This window comes from Apteryx mantelli, chromosome 1 (assembly GCF_036417845.1).
Source record: "Apteryx mantelli isolate bAptMan1 chromosome 1, bAptMan1.hap1, whole genome shotgun sequence".
NCBI lineage: Eukaryota > Metazoa > Chordata > Aves > Apterygiformes > Apterygidae > Apteryx > Apteryx mantelli.
The window spans coordinates 189,914,988-189,932,950 of NC_089978.1; the positions used below are offsets into that span (position 1 = coordinate 189,914,988).

The 17,963-nt window shown below is 39.1% G+C and overlaps 1 protein-coding gene across 2 annotated transcripts in view; it reads right to left on the reverse strand.

Annotated features, from left to right (window-relative positions):
- PDZRN4 (PDZ domain containing ring finger 4) overlaps positions 1-17,963 on the reverse strand; it is a 258,102-nt gene that overhangs the window by 34,306 nt on the left and 205,833 nt on the right. For both annotated transcript variants that reach the window (XM_067289951.1, XM_067289952.1), the window contains exons 4-5: positions 9,447-9,700; positions 7,798-7,900 (exon numbers count right to left, since the gene is read on the reverse strand). In XM_067289951.1, the coding sequence (XP_067146052.1) occupies positions 7,798-7,900; positions 9,447-9,700 (357 nt within the window). The remainder of the gene's footprint in view (positions 1-7,797; positions 7,901-9,446; positions 9,701-17,963) is intronic.

A 17,963-nucleotide genomic window follows, 5' to 3' on the forward strand; every position in this document is an offset into this window, starting at 1 on the left:
ATTACACCCAGTTAGGCAAACAGTTAGGCAGAAATTACATATTTATTATTGTCTTTGTGTAAATTATAGTGACTTCAACCCCCAGGGGGGTTTAGATAAAAAATACCAGTGAAATACACTGTGTTCTACTGTAGTGGGCCAAATGCATGCTAGAAGAGTCTTATTTTAATTATTACACAGTGTTATTCAAAGAATTACATGAAAAACTATGCCTTTGACACTTCTCCATTTTTAACTATCCTCTTTCTGTTTTTATAGTCCTTATTAACTGTCAGATGGATCACAGGCTAGTTATTAGCAGATCAGGACTCCTTTTGAATTAAAAGGAAAAACTTGAAGCATGTTTTTAAAAGTCCTGAATGGTGTAGCATTTTCACAGGTCCAACTAAAACAACTCTAATAATCTATTTACTAGTCAAAAAGACTGCCTCAAAAGCTTTTCAATAAGTATCTTTAAAATACAGTTCATCTTTTTCTCTACATTTGTATGACACAACTGGTAGGAATGGCAAAAAACAACAACCAGAAAGACTCGCCTAAGCAACCAAGACCACAGAGACACACACATACCTGTTCACTTATGTCACTATGATTCTTAACAGCTGGCATTACCTAATATTAAGAATTACCATGAAATATCTGAATAACCATCTCAGTAAAATGAATGTATACTGTGGGGTTTCCACTATTCAGCACTAATTTCCAGGCAATTATGAACTGCTGGGCAGAAAATAAATGTAGGATAGTAAAGCCAGGTTCTCTAAGCCCTCTCTGACTGGTCTGTCAGATCAATACCTCCCTTCTCCATCACACTGGCAGCTGCATAAGATAAGGCACATGGTGAGCAGTATCTGCTTTTCCATTAAAAATCTACACCACATTTACCAGCAAGTGCTTTCACATTCTCCTTACCACACCAATCAGGTCTAATTACAATGGAAAGATACAACCTTGCTCACGACTTTGGCTCCTCAAGGCTGCAACACCTATGTCTCTATTAGGATTCTGCCTGTATAACATCACATTTCTTGAAGCGTTTTCTTTTAAATTATATCTGGTGGTTGCTGAATTTGAAATCTGCCTTTTATTTGCTAAAGGCTCTTTTTTTGATTCATCCCAAGTCATAAGAGGTTCAGGAAGAAAGAATCCAATCCCAGTAGGAAATACAGAAGAAAAAAGCACAATCCGATAGTAAGTCACAAAGGTATTACTGTGGCTCTGTTCATTCACATCACTGTCATTTTATCTGAATATGCCTGGAACTTGGCTTATGTGATCTCTGCCAAAATAGGTTTCTTTCTCTCCCTCTCTCTCTTCCCCCCTTATATTACTAGATATAAAACACGACTTAATAGCTGTAACTAGAAATTCCATGCTGCATGTTGGGAATCTACGGAAAACTCTCATCTCAAATGTTTTCCATTTTGTTGGTTACATATCCATCTTACGGGCTAGCTTCTTTGTACAGAAACATTCGTCAGGGAACAAAACAAAAGAGCCTGGTTGCAGTTATCAGAACCACTGGCAGTGGTTCATAAAAAACTGTTTATTCAGGTGTTAGCAATTGTAGCGGCAACTCCAATTGCATTGCCACAAGTGCCCGTAATGCTTGCAAAGGGGTGTCTGGAGGCTATCACAGCTCTGAAGGGAGCTGTTACAGACTATCGGCCCAGTAATCCTCGTGTTCAAAAGGCCCTAAATGTGTATTTACAAGATAGACAGATCTGTATGGTTTATCGGTTAAATAATCCATATGTTGAAAAGGTCTTAAATATGAATTCGCAAGGCAGGCAGATCTCTCTTGGCCTGTTACGGCAGTGCTGGGCCTTTCAGAAAGTCACTGGAATCCACACTTTAGCAGGGCCTATCTAAACTTGCGTGAGCGCCTCAGTCCACAAGCACTTACGCATTCAAGCAACTTTATTCAGATCAGCAGCTTCACTTCAGTTGCTAATGTGAATAAAATTACTCCTTTTTTGGTTCTGAAGAGGAAAAAATACCAATAAAACTGATTAACTTCAAAACTGTTATGACACAGAAATAGGAAATTCAAATTTGAGGCTGACGCACCAACCTTCCTTCATCATGATGGAATGAGTGTTACCAGAATCCCAGACCAATGCCTCCCTGCTAACTAGAGCATTTGCTGCAATATTCAGATATGGTAAGAAAAGGGTGACAACAAGGTGAAATTCTCCCCCAGTGGAGTTTCACGGGTTCAGTGAGAAGAGGTCTACGCAAAACCTTATTTATGGCCAATTCCCCAAGTTTTCCAGCTTTTCTCTCTTCAAGCCATATTTTTAGTCATTTGAGAAAACAATCAACAGCATCTAATCCAGAAATGCTCAGGTCAATAGGAAGCCTTATTAATTTCAGTGGGTTTGGATCAGGCCAGTGGTATACTTAAAGGACTAATCCACATCTACAGTTAACAGATTTATGAGTGCAAATACTTATCAACACATTTAAATGAACGGCTGTGCATAACCATAAATTAGCACTTGCATTCAATGCGCATACACATGCACACATTTATTTCCTTATTGACTGAAAATCTGTCCCTTGGGACTGTGAAGTAGAACATGGACTTAATACTATTCATTCTTGACCTGAGGCGTTAACCAGCACTCAGAGCACTATGGGTTGCTCTGGTTAGGAGGAGCTATTGATGATGGAGTCAAGCATCTTGCACATGAACCTCCTGATTTCCAGAAGTCCTGTTTCCCTAAACACAGGAGAAATTGAAACAGCAGGTGCGCAGTTGGTTTTGTGACATATACTAGCTTCTTGAGCAAGAGACGCTCAATGGTTTCTAACACCTTAACTGAAGCATCAGGAGTACCCTGTAACTTCATGTAGGCTCAACTCACCCCTTAGCAACTTCTCCCAGGTTCTCAGACAGATACTACCACAAACTGTCAGTGCTAGCATTTTTATCTATTAAATCGGAGTTGTCAGACACAGACAGGCTGACATAATGGGTGTCATACTGCCATTCTCACTCTGAAAATGCTAATTCTGGCATGGTGGACCACTGATGTGGTTTCCCAACATCTTGCAAGCTATGTCATTGTACTGAAGCGATCCATTTGTGCCTTTGCCTAACAAAGAGAACAATCACAGTTGGAAAGACTTTTAGACAATTGTGCCAGTCTTCTTCATGTACATGAAGAACTGTAATGAATTAACAGCCAGCCTTCCTCCAAAAAATTCCTCAGTTACAAGAGCAAACTTCAGCCTACTCCTCCTCATATATCCAACAGCAACAGTCATCTGACCCATTGCTACACCATCTCAATGATGGCTACTTTTGCTATTTGTAGGAAGCATTCATCTACAAACAGGAATCTTTTTCTATCTTAGATTTACAAGATTTTAACAGCTGTAATTCCCCTGAGATATCAGGTCTCAAAGCAGAAACCAATCACTTCCTATTTTCCCTTTGCTCAAAAGCTACCTCAGTGCATAGATGTTATGAAAGTTTCTGCCCTTGGATAAGAACTTGTTGACTAAATCTCACTACCTACTTGTGCCTGCTTTTAACATTTTACTTTCACCTGGCCCTCTTATTGAAAGGGAATCTCCTCAGCCTGAATAGGCAGGACCAAACATTAGTGATATTTTCTTTTGTCCAGCTTTGTCTTTACAACATTCTTTGTTTTTATGACATTTACCATTTAACTGACTTTGTTCCCTTAATTTCTGTTTTATTGCCAATGTTCCAAACTAAGCATATGAAGTTTCTCTCTCCTGAATAAATGTGTTTAAAATGTACAAGTTCATTAACTTATTTACTCCTAACTAGCACCGGTATCATCTTCTCTTCTTACAGGGAAAGATTCACACTGTGCAGCAAATTTCAGAGCCACATTTAGCACAGATTTACTGGGGGCCATTTTAGTTCTTTCCCCCCATCAATACCAAACAGCGTGATGCACACTCACACATCACATGATGTAATTCCAGCAGCACAACGGCCACCTATAGCCAGATATGGGTTGGGTTTGTCCCTGAGTACCTTTGGCTGTCTTTCAGTGACTTTGACTGCAAGTCCAACCGAGCAGTTACAAATTGGTCAATTCCTACTTAATCTTAAAAGCCCTCATGGGTACCTGGCTATGCCAGAAACACAAATCTTTTGGTCTCTTTCTGCCAACACTCACTGATGCTGGCTATGACCTCTGTCTCAATATATACCAATAATTCAGATTCCTTTTAGGACACATTTTGCAGCAACAATGCTAGGATACTGAAGCCCTCCAACTTCTTCATATTTCCAGGCATTTGTTTAAAATATGGTGTTTAATGGTGCCTAATGAGCCTCCCAGGGAGTTTATCTTTCCAAGACAATCGGCTCGTCCTTGAGTTTATTGAGCTGTGACAATCTGAGCACAACCCACTGGATTTTTCTAGCTTACAAATGGAGAAGACAACTCTTGTGTCTAATCCTACCAAATCCACTGGCAAGCTCAAGTCCAATTCCCCAAGGCTGGCTATCATATGTGAGCATCAGGTCTCCTTCTTATGGTGGTAACTCAGCTACTTAAACTCCACCATATTTTTGTAAGCAAGATCCAAGTTGATGAAAGCTTTCCAGGACATCCCATTTCTTAGAAAATAGTCTTGTCTACAGCATGCCAGTTGCCAGTCATCTCATTTCTTCTGCTACTACAAACTTGAAATGTCCCATCTGGGCTTCCTAACTTGGCTGGGTATTCTGCAGTTGCTGTCTCAGAAATGATGACCAAATCACCTTTAACTATTTCTGGGAAATTTCCAGCTGTTTCTCTAATTCTTTTTCTGCTGAATATCTTGTTTCTCTCTCTTTTGAAATCTCTAAGTTTTGCTTTAAATCCATTTAAAAACTTGTTTGCCATAGAGACTGGCGAGCTCCCTACTTGTATCCTTTCAGTACAATGGGAATGCCATCTGCAGTTTGGAAACTGGACCACAATCCTGACGCCAGATAGTTCTTCTGATGTATGTGATTAGCCAATGTTCAGACCAGAAAGTTGTTACAAAGAAGAAAACAATGATAAAATCAGGAAGCATTGATACAATCCTGCTTCTTCACAAAACACAATAATAATAATAATAATAATAATAATAATAATAATAATTCCTATTTTCCTAAATGCAGAAAATTAAATGGTATGAGACAAAGGAGGGTCATAGTTCTACACTTCTTTCATCCAGTATGCAACCCATAGCTTTTCCCCTCAGGGGTGCATTAGTAGAGCTTCTGCAGCATCTGTTCTTGCTGCTTTCACTCTTAGATAGCAGATAGACAATACTGATTTTAAAAGTTTTTGTCTTTCCAAGCCCTTGACCATTTCTTTCTTCTCTGATGCTGCAGTGCACCACTCCCTCAATTTTGGCAGGACAACAGCTTGTGGAGATATGTTGGAAATTAGATCAGGCAGCTGGGCTAGGTTAAAAACAACCCTTTTAAAAACTTTTTTTAAAAAAAAAGGGTAAATTCTCATATCTGGTTCACAAACACTAATGTTGGTATATATTTGAGAGGCCACAAAACATCAGAGCTAGGGTGGGATCGAGTAGCTGCAGGAGAGTACACCTTAAGCCAACACTGTTGTAGGGACTTTCACTGCATCGAACCACAACCTCCATTCTCCCAAGTGCCCTGCTGCTTCTCCTGCAGATCCACAACAGCAGCTAGTAAATCCCTTTTGACTCTGTCTCACATGAGACTCTGTTTTGGAGGGAGACCTATGTCTCTGGGGACAATGCTCTCGACTGTTTCAGCTACATGGTTACAGCAGGCAAGCTTAATAATTTATAAGGATCTTAAATGACAGACAATAGTTCCAACTAACAAGTAACCTAAACCATAACATTACCACACAGGCCTACATTTTGGGGATGTATTTCATGTTTAGAGCTTTTTTATTTAAAGGCTCCAAGATGTTATTACTTCTCCTTTGAAACTCCCATGTTTAGGAGAATATAACCCTCTCCTCAAAGGAAGCTAGACAGTTCCTTTCCTATTTAAATTTCACATGAAACATGCTTTATTTCAGTCACTCAGTGAGTTTGCCTTGGGCAACTGAATCACAGCTGACAGCAAATTAATGACTACGATGGTGTGATTAGTAGCGATTACAGGCAATGGAAAACCTGCCTGAGCATTTACCACTGTCATAATACTTATGCCACCTATTATTAGGGATTAATAATGGTCATAAAGAGGACATGATTCCACTGTTGTAGACTCTATATAAATTTGGTGTCTGTTAGTATTTTAATATCTCACTAATATTCTGATTAAATGGTAAAAAATTATTTTTTATTCAACCATTTCTTCTTTCCAGATGATTGCATTACTAATTTATTAAATATTACTAGAAAAACAGTTTCTGCTACATGAAGGAAAGAAGCACTGTAAAAAAACACACTTGACAGAGAAGTTAAAAATTATATTAGGCATGTGGAGTCAAAATGGAACCTAAGCTCTGAGACTCTTCTGCTATTATATATCACACCAAAACCCATCTGGGAAGAAATAATGATTTCACTAATCCCTAGAAATGATTTTTTGAAGAGTTCAAATAAAAGTTTGCTTGTTCTGATTGAGATTCACTAAGTAGACTTTATTTGATTTTTCTACTTCCTGGGGGAAGAACTTCAGATTCCCCAGGCTGCCAGAAGAAAAGAACAATGGGCTGAACTTGCAATAGAGCAACATATCTGCTAAAGACAAGATAAAAGTGAACACACTGCATATTTGCCAAAGCTTTTCCCATTTGTTTCATTTCCAAATGTCAAGCAGTTATGTGAAACCTTTTAAAAGGTTTCTTTACATACTATTAAGGTAGAACAAACAGGAGGATAAAATGTTTTTAATCTTGTATAAAAGATATTTAATTATTTATAATCACTTTTATTTAAAATACAGTAACCTGAAGTTTTGCAAAGACTCAGCACTGTTTAATAATAAAAAAAAGAACCATCTGCTTCTTATGCTTGTTCCTAGAAATATTTTGTTACTGGATGATAGCAGAAAACATGAAAAGCTAATGACTGACAAGCAAGAAGACTATTTAGACCTTGAAATAAAAATCTAATAAAGAGCAGCATCACCAATCACATGTTATCATTTTGGGAAGCTACACATAATGATTTTCCAGTGGCTCAGAAAGATATCCACCCCTGTCACTAGAGAGTACAATGCAGGAACAGCAAAGAACGATTCGTGGCTTATAGCACAATTTCTTGTAATTGCAACACTTACAATGTCAAATATCAAAGAGCAAGGAATAGAAATTATATTAATTCTCAAAGTTGTAGTCTGATCTTACAAACATTCAAGCACACGCCCAAGTATCTGCAAGACTGATCCCTAAGGCATGAGAAAAAAGGCCAATTAATTCTTAAAATGAGAAGAAAAAAAGCAATTAAGCTTCCAGTTACCATTTTTTAATTTTGGAAAGGTTTTTTTAAAGTATTAAAACAGCAAAAGCAAAGCAGCTGATCTACAGTCTCCACCACCTGAAGAGGGTATATGTGTAATATGCTTCCTGAACTTGTATGTAAAAACCCAATGCAGATTTCTGCTTTCACATTTCACATGGGTAACCCCAGTAAAGCCTGTGACACTGCACAGGTATAAAATAAAATAAAATAAAATAAAATAAAATAAAATAAAATACTCCTTGGTGGTGATCTTTTAAAAAAGTGTTCCCACTATTATTTTTCTCAGAGCAGCCTGCTATCAGCTGTGCAAATACCATATCTGCAAACACAGAAAGAAAGGCTGCAGTGTGCCAATGATCTTACCTCATACTCAAAGTCCTCTGCTCTATCTGCATCAGCAGGCAGGCTGGAAAGATACTCATTACCTTCATAAAATTCATGCTCCACTGGGTGAAGAGAATGGCAGCTACGTGGAACAAAGCAGTACAACAACAGTAGATGAGACAATAGCTTTTTAAATTAAAAAAATGATAAAAAAAACTTTTCTGTAGTTTTCTCATCTCTGGAATGCTACTGTGAATGGTCTGATAGCCTGAAAGAAATAGCACAAGCAAAGAGCAAGGGCTGTTTTCTTTTCAAAAGCTCAGATTCCTGCTTAGTTCATTATGCTGGATTCACCTTTTGTCAGATTTTACACAGGGTAATTTCTTAAAAGGCTCTGTTCTGGGCCAAACTACCTAATTGGGACAATTTGGGATTCCTTATGCTCATAAACACATTTAACTCCAGATTCACATGCTGTATCATGGCCTGAGGCAACCCACCAATTATTTTGTTATTAACACTTGAACTACCTTTATACAAAACCCCAGGCTCACAAATTGTTCAAGAACTCACATAAAGCAACTTGCATTATCCTTTTCTGTTAAAGTGACAACCAAGTGGCAAAGTGTGTGGTTGCATGGGATTTGGGCACGAAGAATGAGGTCTTTACAATATGCACTTAGGTACAGTATTAGGCACAAGGCTGATCTTGGATCCTCAGATTACTTGGATACCAAACATGCAGCACCCAGTGTGGCTTCACTTCAAGCAGAGGTAGGAAACTTTTCCCCATACTGAGGGCGTGGACATTTCAATCACAGTAGCACTGTTTAGGATTATCCAATAAAAACTTAAAAATATATATATATCATGCTTCAAGCTTCACAACAATAAGCATTTGGCCATGTTCTCTATCTCTGAAATGATTATCCACCCAGCTTACCTAGAACTTCTGAAAATAGAACTACATCAAGGTGAAAAGCAGTTTGTACTCTGCCAGCATCAATTTTGCAGAGGTGTGCAGCACGCAGGGAAATCAGTGCAAAAGCTTTAGGGCTATCATAGCTTTCCTAGCTACAGGTGGAGGGCAAGGGTCAACCAACAGAGGTAGTTACTCATGCAATGAAGTCCAAAAAGGAAGAAGACTAGTACCTATTTTTATATAAAGACTCCATGCTGATATTTACATTCAATTCAGTTTCAGAGAATATTAATTCAGCTGATGGAAAATTTCATTCAAAGTGTTTGACATTTGACATATCGAGTATTACTTTTGATCTCTATATTTTTGGGAATGTTTCATGTTAGATAAGGGGACCTTTATTTAATTTGCTTCCTTGATTTCTGTAAGAAATTCTCAATAAAGGAAAGCAGCAATACTGCTCTTTTTAGCTGTCTAGAAGCCTTTTAGCATTTTGACAGAGGTGGTTTTCTTCTGGACTTGGGCTTAGCTCTGGATGAACAAGCACATGAGCACAAAGTAAGCAAAGCCAAGATTCCTTCTTATAGCTCTGATCCACAAGCAGAGTTAAGGAAAAACTTCACTGACACCTGAATGGGACAAGGTTTATCAATGGCATTTATAATTTATTTAAAGTGTTCCTGAGATTTTTTCAAGAGAAGTCTATAAGCCTACCACTGTAATGCCTCAGTTACATAGGAAAACAACCAAAAAAGAAAAGCCATACCTGTCTGAAAGTAGAAAAGGGCAGATATCAGGTACTGGAGATGTGGAAGGCCTTAGTTTTGCCAGGGCCATAATGTGCTCGAACGTGATGTCAGTCTGAGTGCTAGCATCCACAAGCTGAACATCCTGAGAGGTACCATGAGCTTTGTTGACTGGGGCTCGTCGTAAAACCTGAACTACAATGGGCTCCTTAGCACTACGAAAAGCTTCCACTGCCTCTTCATGAGTGGCCTTGGAGAGATCTTTCCCATTGACCTAAAGAAAAACAGAAAAATACACTAACAATTACTATCAGGAGAAAAGGCAGCATAAAAATATGGGTGTAAAATATAGGGGATGAATTGTTTGTGTAGTATGTCAAACCACATGCTGACATTGACTGGACCTCATTGTGGCATTCATGCAAGAGGGGAGATAAGGCTGGGAGGAGAACTATCTTCTTCAGTCTTTGGTAGAAAATAGAAATGATCTGATCTCTTCCGTAACTGTCCCAATGGAATCTGAACACAGCAAAGAGAGCACATAATTTAAAAAGGACATTTAGAATTACCTCTCTCAAATTATTTCATTCACCTTGTAAAAGACATATAAAAAATGAGGTGCCTTTTATTTCCAATGTCAACATTTTCTGTGGCATACAACTGTGATAAAGGATTTCTGGCACAGTATTGTTATTAATGCAGATGTCAATAAACACGTCTGGGATGTCTAAAGAGAAACAAGGCCAATTTTAAATGTTTTGTCACTTATCTGCTATTGCCATTATACAATCATTAAGACTACAGACAGGAAAATTTGACTAACACAGTCAGCTGCTTTTCTTTTAAGAAAAGTGAAATCTAAATCAAACATAAACAGAAGAAATTATTTGTTACAAATAGGAGATTAAAAGACTGGAGACAGTTGTTAACAGACAATAAGGTTCTAAATGTCTATTCAGATGGCATAGCTGGGAAAAAACTCATCCTCAAAACAAGAAAATTGTGCTGAAAATGCAGCATATTTTGGCAAAACTAAAAGATTATGGCAAAGTTTTTTCCCAGTACAGCTAAATTAGCAAATGCCTTTCAGTAGCAGTGAGGCCTTTTTGTATTAAAAGAGATACCTGCATTCTGGGAGATGCTAAATTCCTTTGAACTCAGGTGTTTGGGGCAAACTTTCCCAGTATCAGCCCACTACAAAACGAAAGGGCTAATTTGGCAATGGCTGTCAATAGCTAAGCCCTTGAACAGAGATACATAACATTGTTACACATAAATATCATCCTGGGCTGTTTCCAAAGCAATGGGACTGCTGTTGACAGCTATACAACATGAAATGGTTGTAAGACACTGTGCAGTTGAGATGATCCTCTGCTGGGGTGGAAAGGCTTGATTTTCTAGTAAGAAATGTGAATACTTGAAGGGTACCAAAGCCTGACTTGAATTTATTTCCCAGGGAAAATCTCCATACCAGGAATAAATCAGAAATAGGACTGTATTCCAAGTTCATGCCCAAATTAGCTTTGTTGTATAGATAATGAAGTCTTAAAACTTCTGCTTAAGGAACTAAGTCAAAGCCCTCCCCAGAAACGGGACAGACTCCATAAGTGACCTTGCCCTGATGTCTGCAAATGCTGGCTGACAACAAAACTGCTTTTCTACATCACTCTTTCATTAAGGAAATTCTTTGACCTTTCCTATCAAAAAATGAAAACCACACAAACAAGACCACCACCAGCAAACTCAAAAGAGCCATTCAGCAGCCTACAGTAACTTTTTAAAGTCTGCCAGGAGAAGCATTTGCAATTAAAAATGTCATATTTGAGGCATCACTTGTAACCATAGTTCTGTCTGTTCATGTGGATGGTTATGACACAGTTATCCATTAATTACATCTACACTAACTCAATGCATTTCCAGCTTGAGTTCAAGGTAGAAACAACTTTCCTTTGACAGAACTGCTAAAGAAGCAGTACCTTCATGGCCACATGCACTCACAAGGACATGTGAAATAACCACACTGTAGTGTAGCCACTAATGCAAAGGTCAATTGATATTTCTAGCTAGCTCAGATGCTATATGAGGTTATGACTAGGCTAGAAATGACCTGAACATCTATATCTAAAAAGGATCAAAACTCACTGTGCTGAATACCTGGAATACCTAGAAGTGCCATGGCAGTATGGCCTCGACTGTGATCAAGTAATACAAACAGTGACTAGCTTAGCCACCTAAATCTACTGCAGCATATCTACTGATGACTGAGGCCAGAAAATCTTAAGATTTTATCCTTTAAATTAACATCCATCAAATTACAACCTTGGGAATAAGTTACATGGAAAGATATCAGTGATATGTAAGGGGAAGGGCCAGAACAGTCAAAAAACAGGTTACACTGTAAGAAAATCAAAGAAATTCCCTAAAGGAGCAAGCTTCTGCAAATCTTCTCCAACCGCATGAGTTAAATTGCCAGAATGTTCAGAATCAGCCATGTCTAATAGAGGCAATTAGAGATACAGCTTAAAGTCTGAGTCTTCTACTCCTTCTTCAGTTCCACTTGCTTCAAAATCAGAGCCTATCAAGGGAACAGTTTTTCACAGTTTTCAGTTTCTGCAGTTTTCATACCAAGAGCGTTTTACAGGCCTGAATAACTCTCATCTCCAAGGTCCTGGGAACATATTTAGAGAAAAATTAATTTCCTTTCTTCCAAAATGCTTTTAATACTTATAAAAAGGTATTGACAAGAGATACGGTTCTTCTCCTAAAAGCAAATGCTTGGGAATAAATACCACATAGCACTGTATCAGATTTTTTTTCCTATTTAGGTACAAAACACACAGTCCTTCTGTATTCCAGCTGAATCAGGATGTGATATTTGGCAAAAGATGACCGCTTTATCACAGATCTGCATCAGATTTGCACAGATTTGCATCAAAGCAAAAAGATGTTTGGATAACACTGCAGCCTACAAAATATATTATTAGATTTCTTTGGAAAACCAGAAGCTCTGTTTATTCACATCAGTCGATACTTATCACTTATTCTGAGGGAATATACATACATTCACAATAATGTCATGTATTCTATTTCAAATACTATTTCAAAAGGATAATAATATTTTAAAAATCACATGAGTTTGAAAAATCACAAAGGATACCCATTTCCATTTATCCTGGCAACATATGGCTGACCTCTATTTTCATTTAAATGCACATTTAATTTAAAGACTTTAAAAACATTCCATCCTTTATGTTGGTTTCTTATAAAACACAAGCACTTAGGACACTCAATACATGTTTTAATTGTCACTTGAAGTTCATCAACACACTTTGTCAATCTGCAAAAAGGTCACCTAATTTATGAATGCTTCCTTTCTCAGAAGAAAATCTATAGCTGAATTACTGTATGCTGGCAGCTGTCCTGCCTGCTTGGGGTTGGAAAGGGAGAACGTATTTTAAAACCTAAAGCCAATACTACAGATGGGTTCGAAAGCTCTCTACATTTAGGTTCTTTAAGGCTTTTCTGCCTCCTGCATTATCTCCCATCTTAACACTCACATATAGTTACCCTGGGAGCTATAGACAGTTGAGCACTTATTTACAACAAGCCACTTACAGATTCTTAGTGGATGATTAAATAAATTCCTTGCCTCAGAAAGGTTACTTTCAGTGGAATCTAGGGTACTATTTTAAGTGGATAGAGGAATCAGTCACTTTTAACAGTCAACACAAAGACATGGGAATACATTTGTTGTAGCAGATGGGCTAATTAATCCATAAGCAAGTCGTGAATGTTAAGTAAAGAATATATCTTTTCTCATGTAAACCGTACTCCTGCCTCATTTGATTAAGCTTCTGTTTAATGAACACTCTCCCCCCTCTTTTGGATACACTGTAAAGTCTGGGCCACTTGTCAACATCTCCCCCAGAGTGACTGGTGGCCACTGCCTGGATCCTGGCCATCCCCTTCGAATGCTCACTCCAAATCCAGCCACATGCAAAACTGCATCAGCATCAGAAAATAAACAAGCAAACAGGCTTTGTCTTTGATGCACAAATAAACTGACTTTGGCCAACTGCCATTTCTAATGCCAGCACCACTGCATATAGATTTATTCCCACATACGCAGAAGTGAACAGCAGAGAAGGAAGGAGGGACAGAAGGAAATAATGAAACATTGACTATAAAATGTGGAGGCAAATTTTCTTTAGGTTGTCTTTGCAATTTGTGTTCTTAAAAAAAAAAAAAATCAGTCCTTGAACCAAGACTGTTTGCAGGATTTAAATGCCTGTGACTGAGAAATGAAATACCTTTGTCTTCAAATAATTTTCTGCTGTTGATAATTTCTGTTAACATTGGCCAGAATTATTGAATCAAAAGGGCCAAAAATGTTGATATGTTTCCCCGTAGTCTTTACTTCCCCCATATTAAGTGAAGGGAGAGGGAGAGGGAAAGGTGCATAGTCACATGAATGCAACAATCACAAGGTTTGTCACAACTCAAGACATAATCTCTTGTCCTCAGAAAATACCTGGCATATGCAAGCTAAGGTTTAAGATCTGCTCTGCTGAAGTAAAATCCTTGGAGACTCTACATTTAATCAGAAAGGACAAAGACAAGAATAACAGGCATATTCTGTTAAACCAGAGACCTCTAGACACAAGAGCTTCTAGAGAAATGACAGAGATGTTGTCTGACTTGATGATGAAGTTCACAAGGCTCATTGTCCCGGGAGATTTCAACATCCATGCAGAAGATGCCTCTGACCTGACAGGTGCTAAATCTATTCTCATCACTGCAGTCTTTTCACCTCCAGTCCCTTGGCCTAAATATATCCAGGCAACCACACCCTGGAGCATATCCTTGGACTGCAAGCTGGCAAAAAGGACCAAACACTGTCCCCTAGATTGACCAGTGCTTCTTTTGGACAGGGATCTGAGCCCTTCCTGAAGAACTGCAAGAAAGAAGAAAAAGAACAAAAAATACCACCTTCCTCCCAGATTTAAGCCTTCAGCCATTCTAGAAAAGCTACCAGTGGTGAGACCTGCCAGCTGTGACACTCTCTGGGCAGTAAGGCAGAGCACAGGACATGTGGAGCTACCAGTAACATGTGTGCTGAAGAGCACGCTGCAACTCTTCTGCTAAAGCAAATGCGATAGCTCATCTAAAGAAATGGCATTCAACACAGCGACCTTTCAGGTTACAGTTCAGAACTAAGCTGCAATTCTTGAGCAAGTTAATTTGAAAGGTAGCAAATACAGCCATTACCCAATACCACTGTCTCAGTCAGGGTTCAGGCAAGTTCAACAAAGAGACAACTTTTATTATGCTGGTTAATGACATTTCTTCTTCCTTAGCCAGATGAGTTAAGTGATGCTTGTTCCCATTTGATCCTTTGTTGCCCTGATCGCCAAATCTTGTCTTCCCTCCTAAAAGCCCAGAGTGACTGAACGTGCAGGCTCTGGCTGCTTCCTCAGGCTGAACCAAAGGTTTGTGATGAGAATTACTTTGACATTATCTACACAGCTGAAGTTTGTCCTGTTTACTAGCTAGGATAGCTGGTTATGCAATACTGAACAGACACAGGCAACACTCAGCACTGCAGCCTTTTGTACAGTTTCCCAAGCGTAACCAGCACCACTTCCATTTCCCAATATTTGGCAGAAATCTACTGAGGCTGAAAAGCATGTGCTAAACCTTAACCTAAGCAAGACAAAGTGGAGGATGCTAAAATTTGGAAAATATAAAGATATACTTATTTCCCCTCTGTAAAACTTCCTTCTAGGGAGTGACTACCCAGTAACTTCTCAGTGATTTTGTTTATCTAAATAGCAACTGCCATAAAAAAGCACCCTTCTTTCAATTGATCTGAAGCCAACAGGCAACTTTGCCTCTCTGTCAAATACAAACTCCACTTCAGTATCTCTTTCTCCATGACTTTTTCTCTACCTAGCCATCTCTAACTAAAACAAAAACGTCACTACAAGAAGTGTCTCCTAAAACTTTGACTTGGCTGCAGAATCATGCACCATATTTTAAAAGAAAAGTCAAGTTCATTGTAAGGAAAGGAATTGCAGAGGACCCCTGTTTAGGAGGAAGGTTTGGGCTTTGAATCCCAAATTCATTGAATGGCTACTTGCATTTAAGGTATTCTGTATAGGAAAAAAATGGTGTTTTACATGCATGCCTCTAAGGCTGCTCCCAACTGGTGGGGTTAGGCATACCTGCCATTTGCCACAAGCACCTCTGAGCACTTAACTATCCTCTGACAGTGTATGGAAAATCAGGCATAGCATCCACCCCGGGAGAAGAGAGCCACAAAGAGACACATGCTTAAGGTTGCTTTGTGGATCTGGGCCCTTGTCTTGAGATATATGTCAGAAAAACATTTGGATTCTGCAATGCCACATTCACATCACCAGGATAACTATGCCCACTCCAACAAGTTGAAAAGCACTATTGAGCTAGCAGCTTCAAACTGTGGCCAAAACATGGCCTCAGTTCCTCTGCTTCTTAACATGAGGCTTGGCAGTCCATGTAACCAGGGAACAACGCCTTCCCTCTCCTCACGCTGTGTTAGAGCAATGCACAACTCACAAAGATCCTATCAACTCCTTCAACGTTGAACACGCAGCAACAGCTCAGAAAAGTTTCACTTGATTTTTGAAAAAGAGAACATAAGATTTTTTGCAATTCTCTTGGTTTGTGAGTGAAATGAAAATAATAAATTAAATTTAAGAATAACTGCTTAGTTTCACAGTGAGACAAGTGCTGGTAGATGTGAATTTGTGAGCAACCATTATCATCCTTTGCTGACTCCCTGAGTATGCCCAGCAGATGTGTTGCTATGAACATCTTTCTTTCCTTCTCCTTCAGCTAGTCTTCTTAACCTCACTCTCTCCTCTCCCCTGTTTTGTTGCCTCTGGTCCATCTCTGTTCTCTCCTCTCCCTGAGGCTTTCAGCTCCTCTCATTCTGCCTTTACCTTTCCCCATGGACCTTTTTTTCTCCCCTCGCTGCTCCTTTTTTCTCATGCCTCCTGATTCCTCTTCCCTTGGTTTTCCTGTCCTGAAACCTTCTGCCCAAATACACCCCGCTGCCCTTTCGCTGAACCTGGCCACTTCCATCCCAGTGGGAATGCCATTGCTTGTCATCATCCCCAGCGACAGCTGGACAATTTGAACACTTGTGAGGTCCGCCTTCGCCAGCACCTCCCGATACAGATCCAAATGCTCAGCTACCCCAGATGGTGATGTAACAAGGCTGGAGTGTATTTACTATGTAAATTGCTTTTAATATTGACAAACAGTTTTTTTGATGATATTACAATTCTGCCTGAGGGCAATAAAGACTAAACTAGCAGTGGCATGCATAAAATATTTTAAGTCACTTCTTGATATAATTAGACCATCATTCATTACATAAATCATTGCAAACTTTTTTCTATCTGTGGATAGGACATTATATAAATCTCTCAGGAGATCTACCACATACAGCAGCCCTTTGATGGTGGGGAAAAATACAGTCAAAGGCCAGTATGTGTGTTCAGAACAAATAATTTTTATCTCTAAATCCCTGCACTGAATGCCGTATTCTCTTGTGAACTTCACAGTCTCTCTGCTGCACCACAAGCTCACTCTCCAATTTCTTTTCCAGGGTATGTATTTTTCTCAGGGAACAAGGCACTTCAAAAGGTGGTTGCCATTAAGGTTTTAGGAGATCAAATTAATTACATTCTTAATCAACTGCAATTCCCCCAAAACAAGGAAAGATGCTCAATGGCAGATTCCAGGACTCTGTAAATAACATGTAATTACTTTTCTCCTTTCAGGAGATTGTGTTCTACACTTCACTAAAATAAATGTCTCTCTTTCACCTTTAAAAAAAATCCCAAGCTTCCACGAACTCCATAAAGGGTGGCATCACCGCATGAATGTTACACTTATCACTGTCATAACAATTCATCCACGTACAGACGCCTGAAACTCCTGGTCTCCTCCGAACTGAGTAGTTTAAAAAGATAGATGGCTGCCTTCTGGCTAATTGTGGGAGTTCTTTCATTACTATAAAAAGACTTTTTATATCTCAAGTGACTTTATAAGCAGTGAATAATGAGACTTAAAGTCTTTGGAAAAGAGTCCACTGATCAAATGCTAGGATAACTTATGGGCACAGTGACCTTTTCCTCGGTAAGATACTCCAAACTGCTGCTGTTGGCACATTATTAAAATTCCCCATTTAAGGAGTGCAGTTAAGCATAAGGCAGATTTCATTTTTTATTTTAAAATTCAATTTAAGGTAGCACAGAAAGAGCTAGAGCCCTCTCACTCTGAGGACTAAATCCCGCCTGCTCCAGCTGTGCAAGAGCAGGACAGATGGCAGCAAGAGCACAAGCAGCTGGCCAGGATCTCGTGGCACTGGTCCTAACTCTGGTGCCAGCGGCAGGAGCTTGCTCCCCCAGTGCTCGGGCATCCTAGGCCCCAGCGAGTTAGCACGTTTCCTGCCAGCATATCCACCAGCAAGCATTAGCACTCTGGGG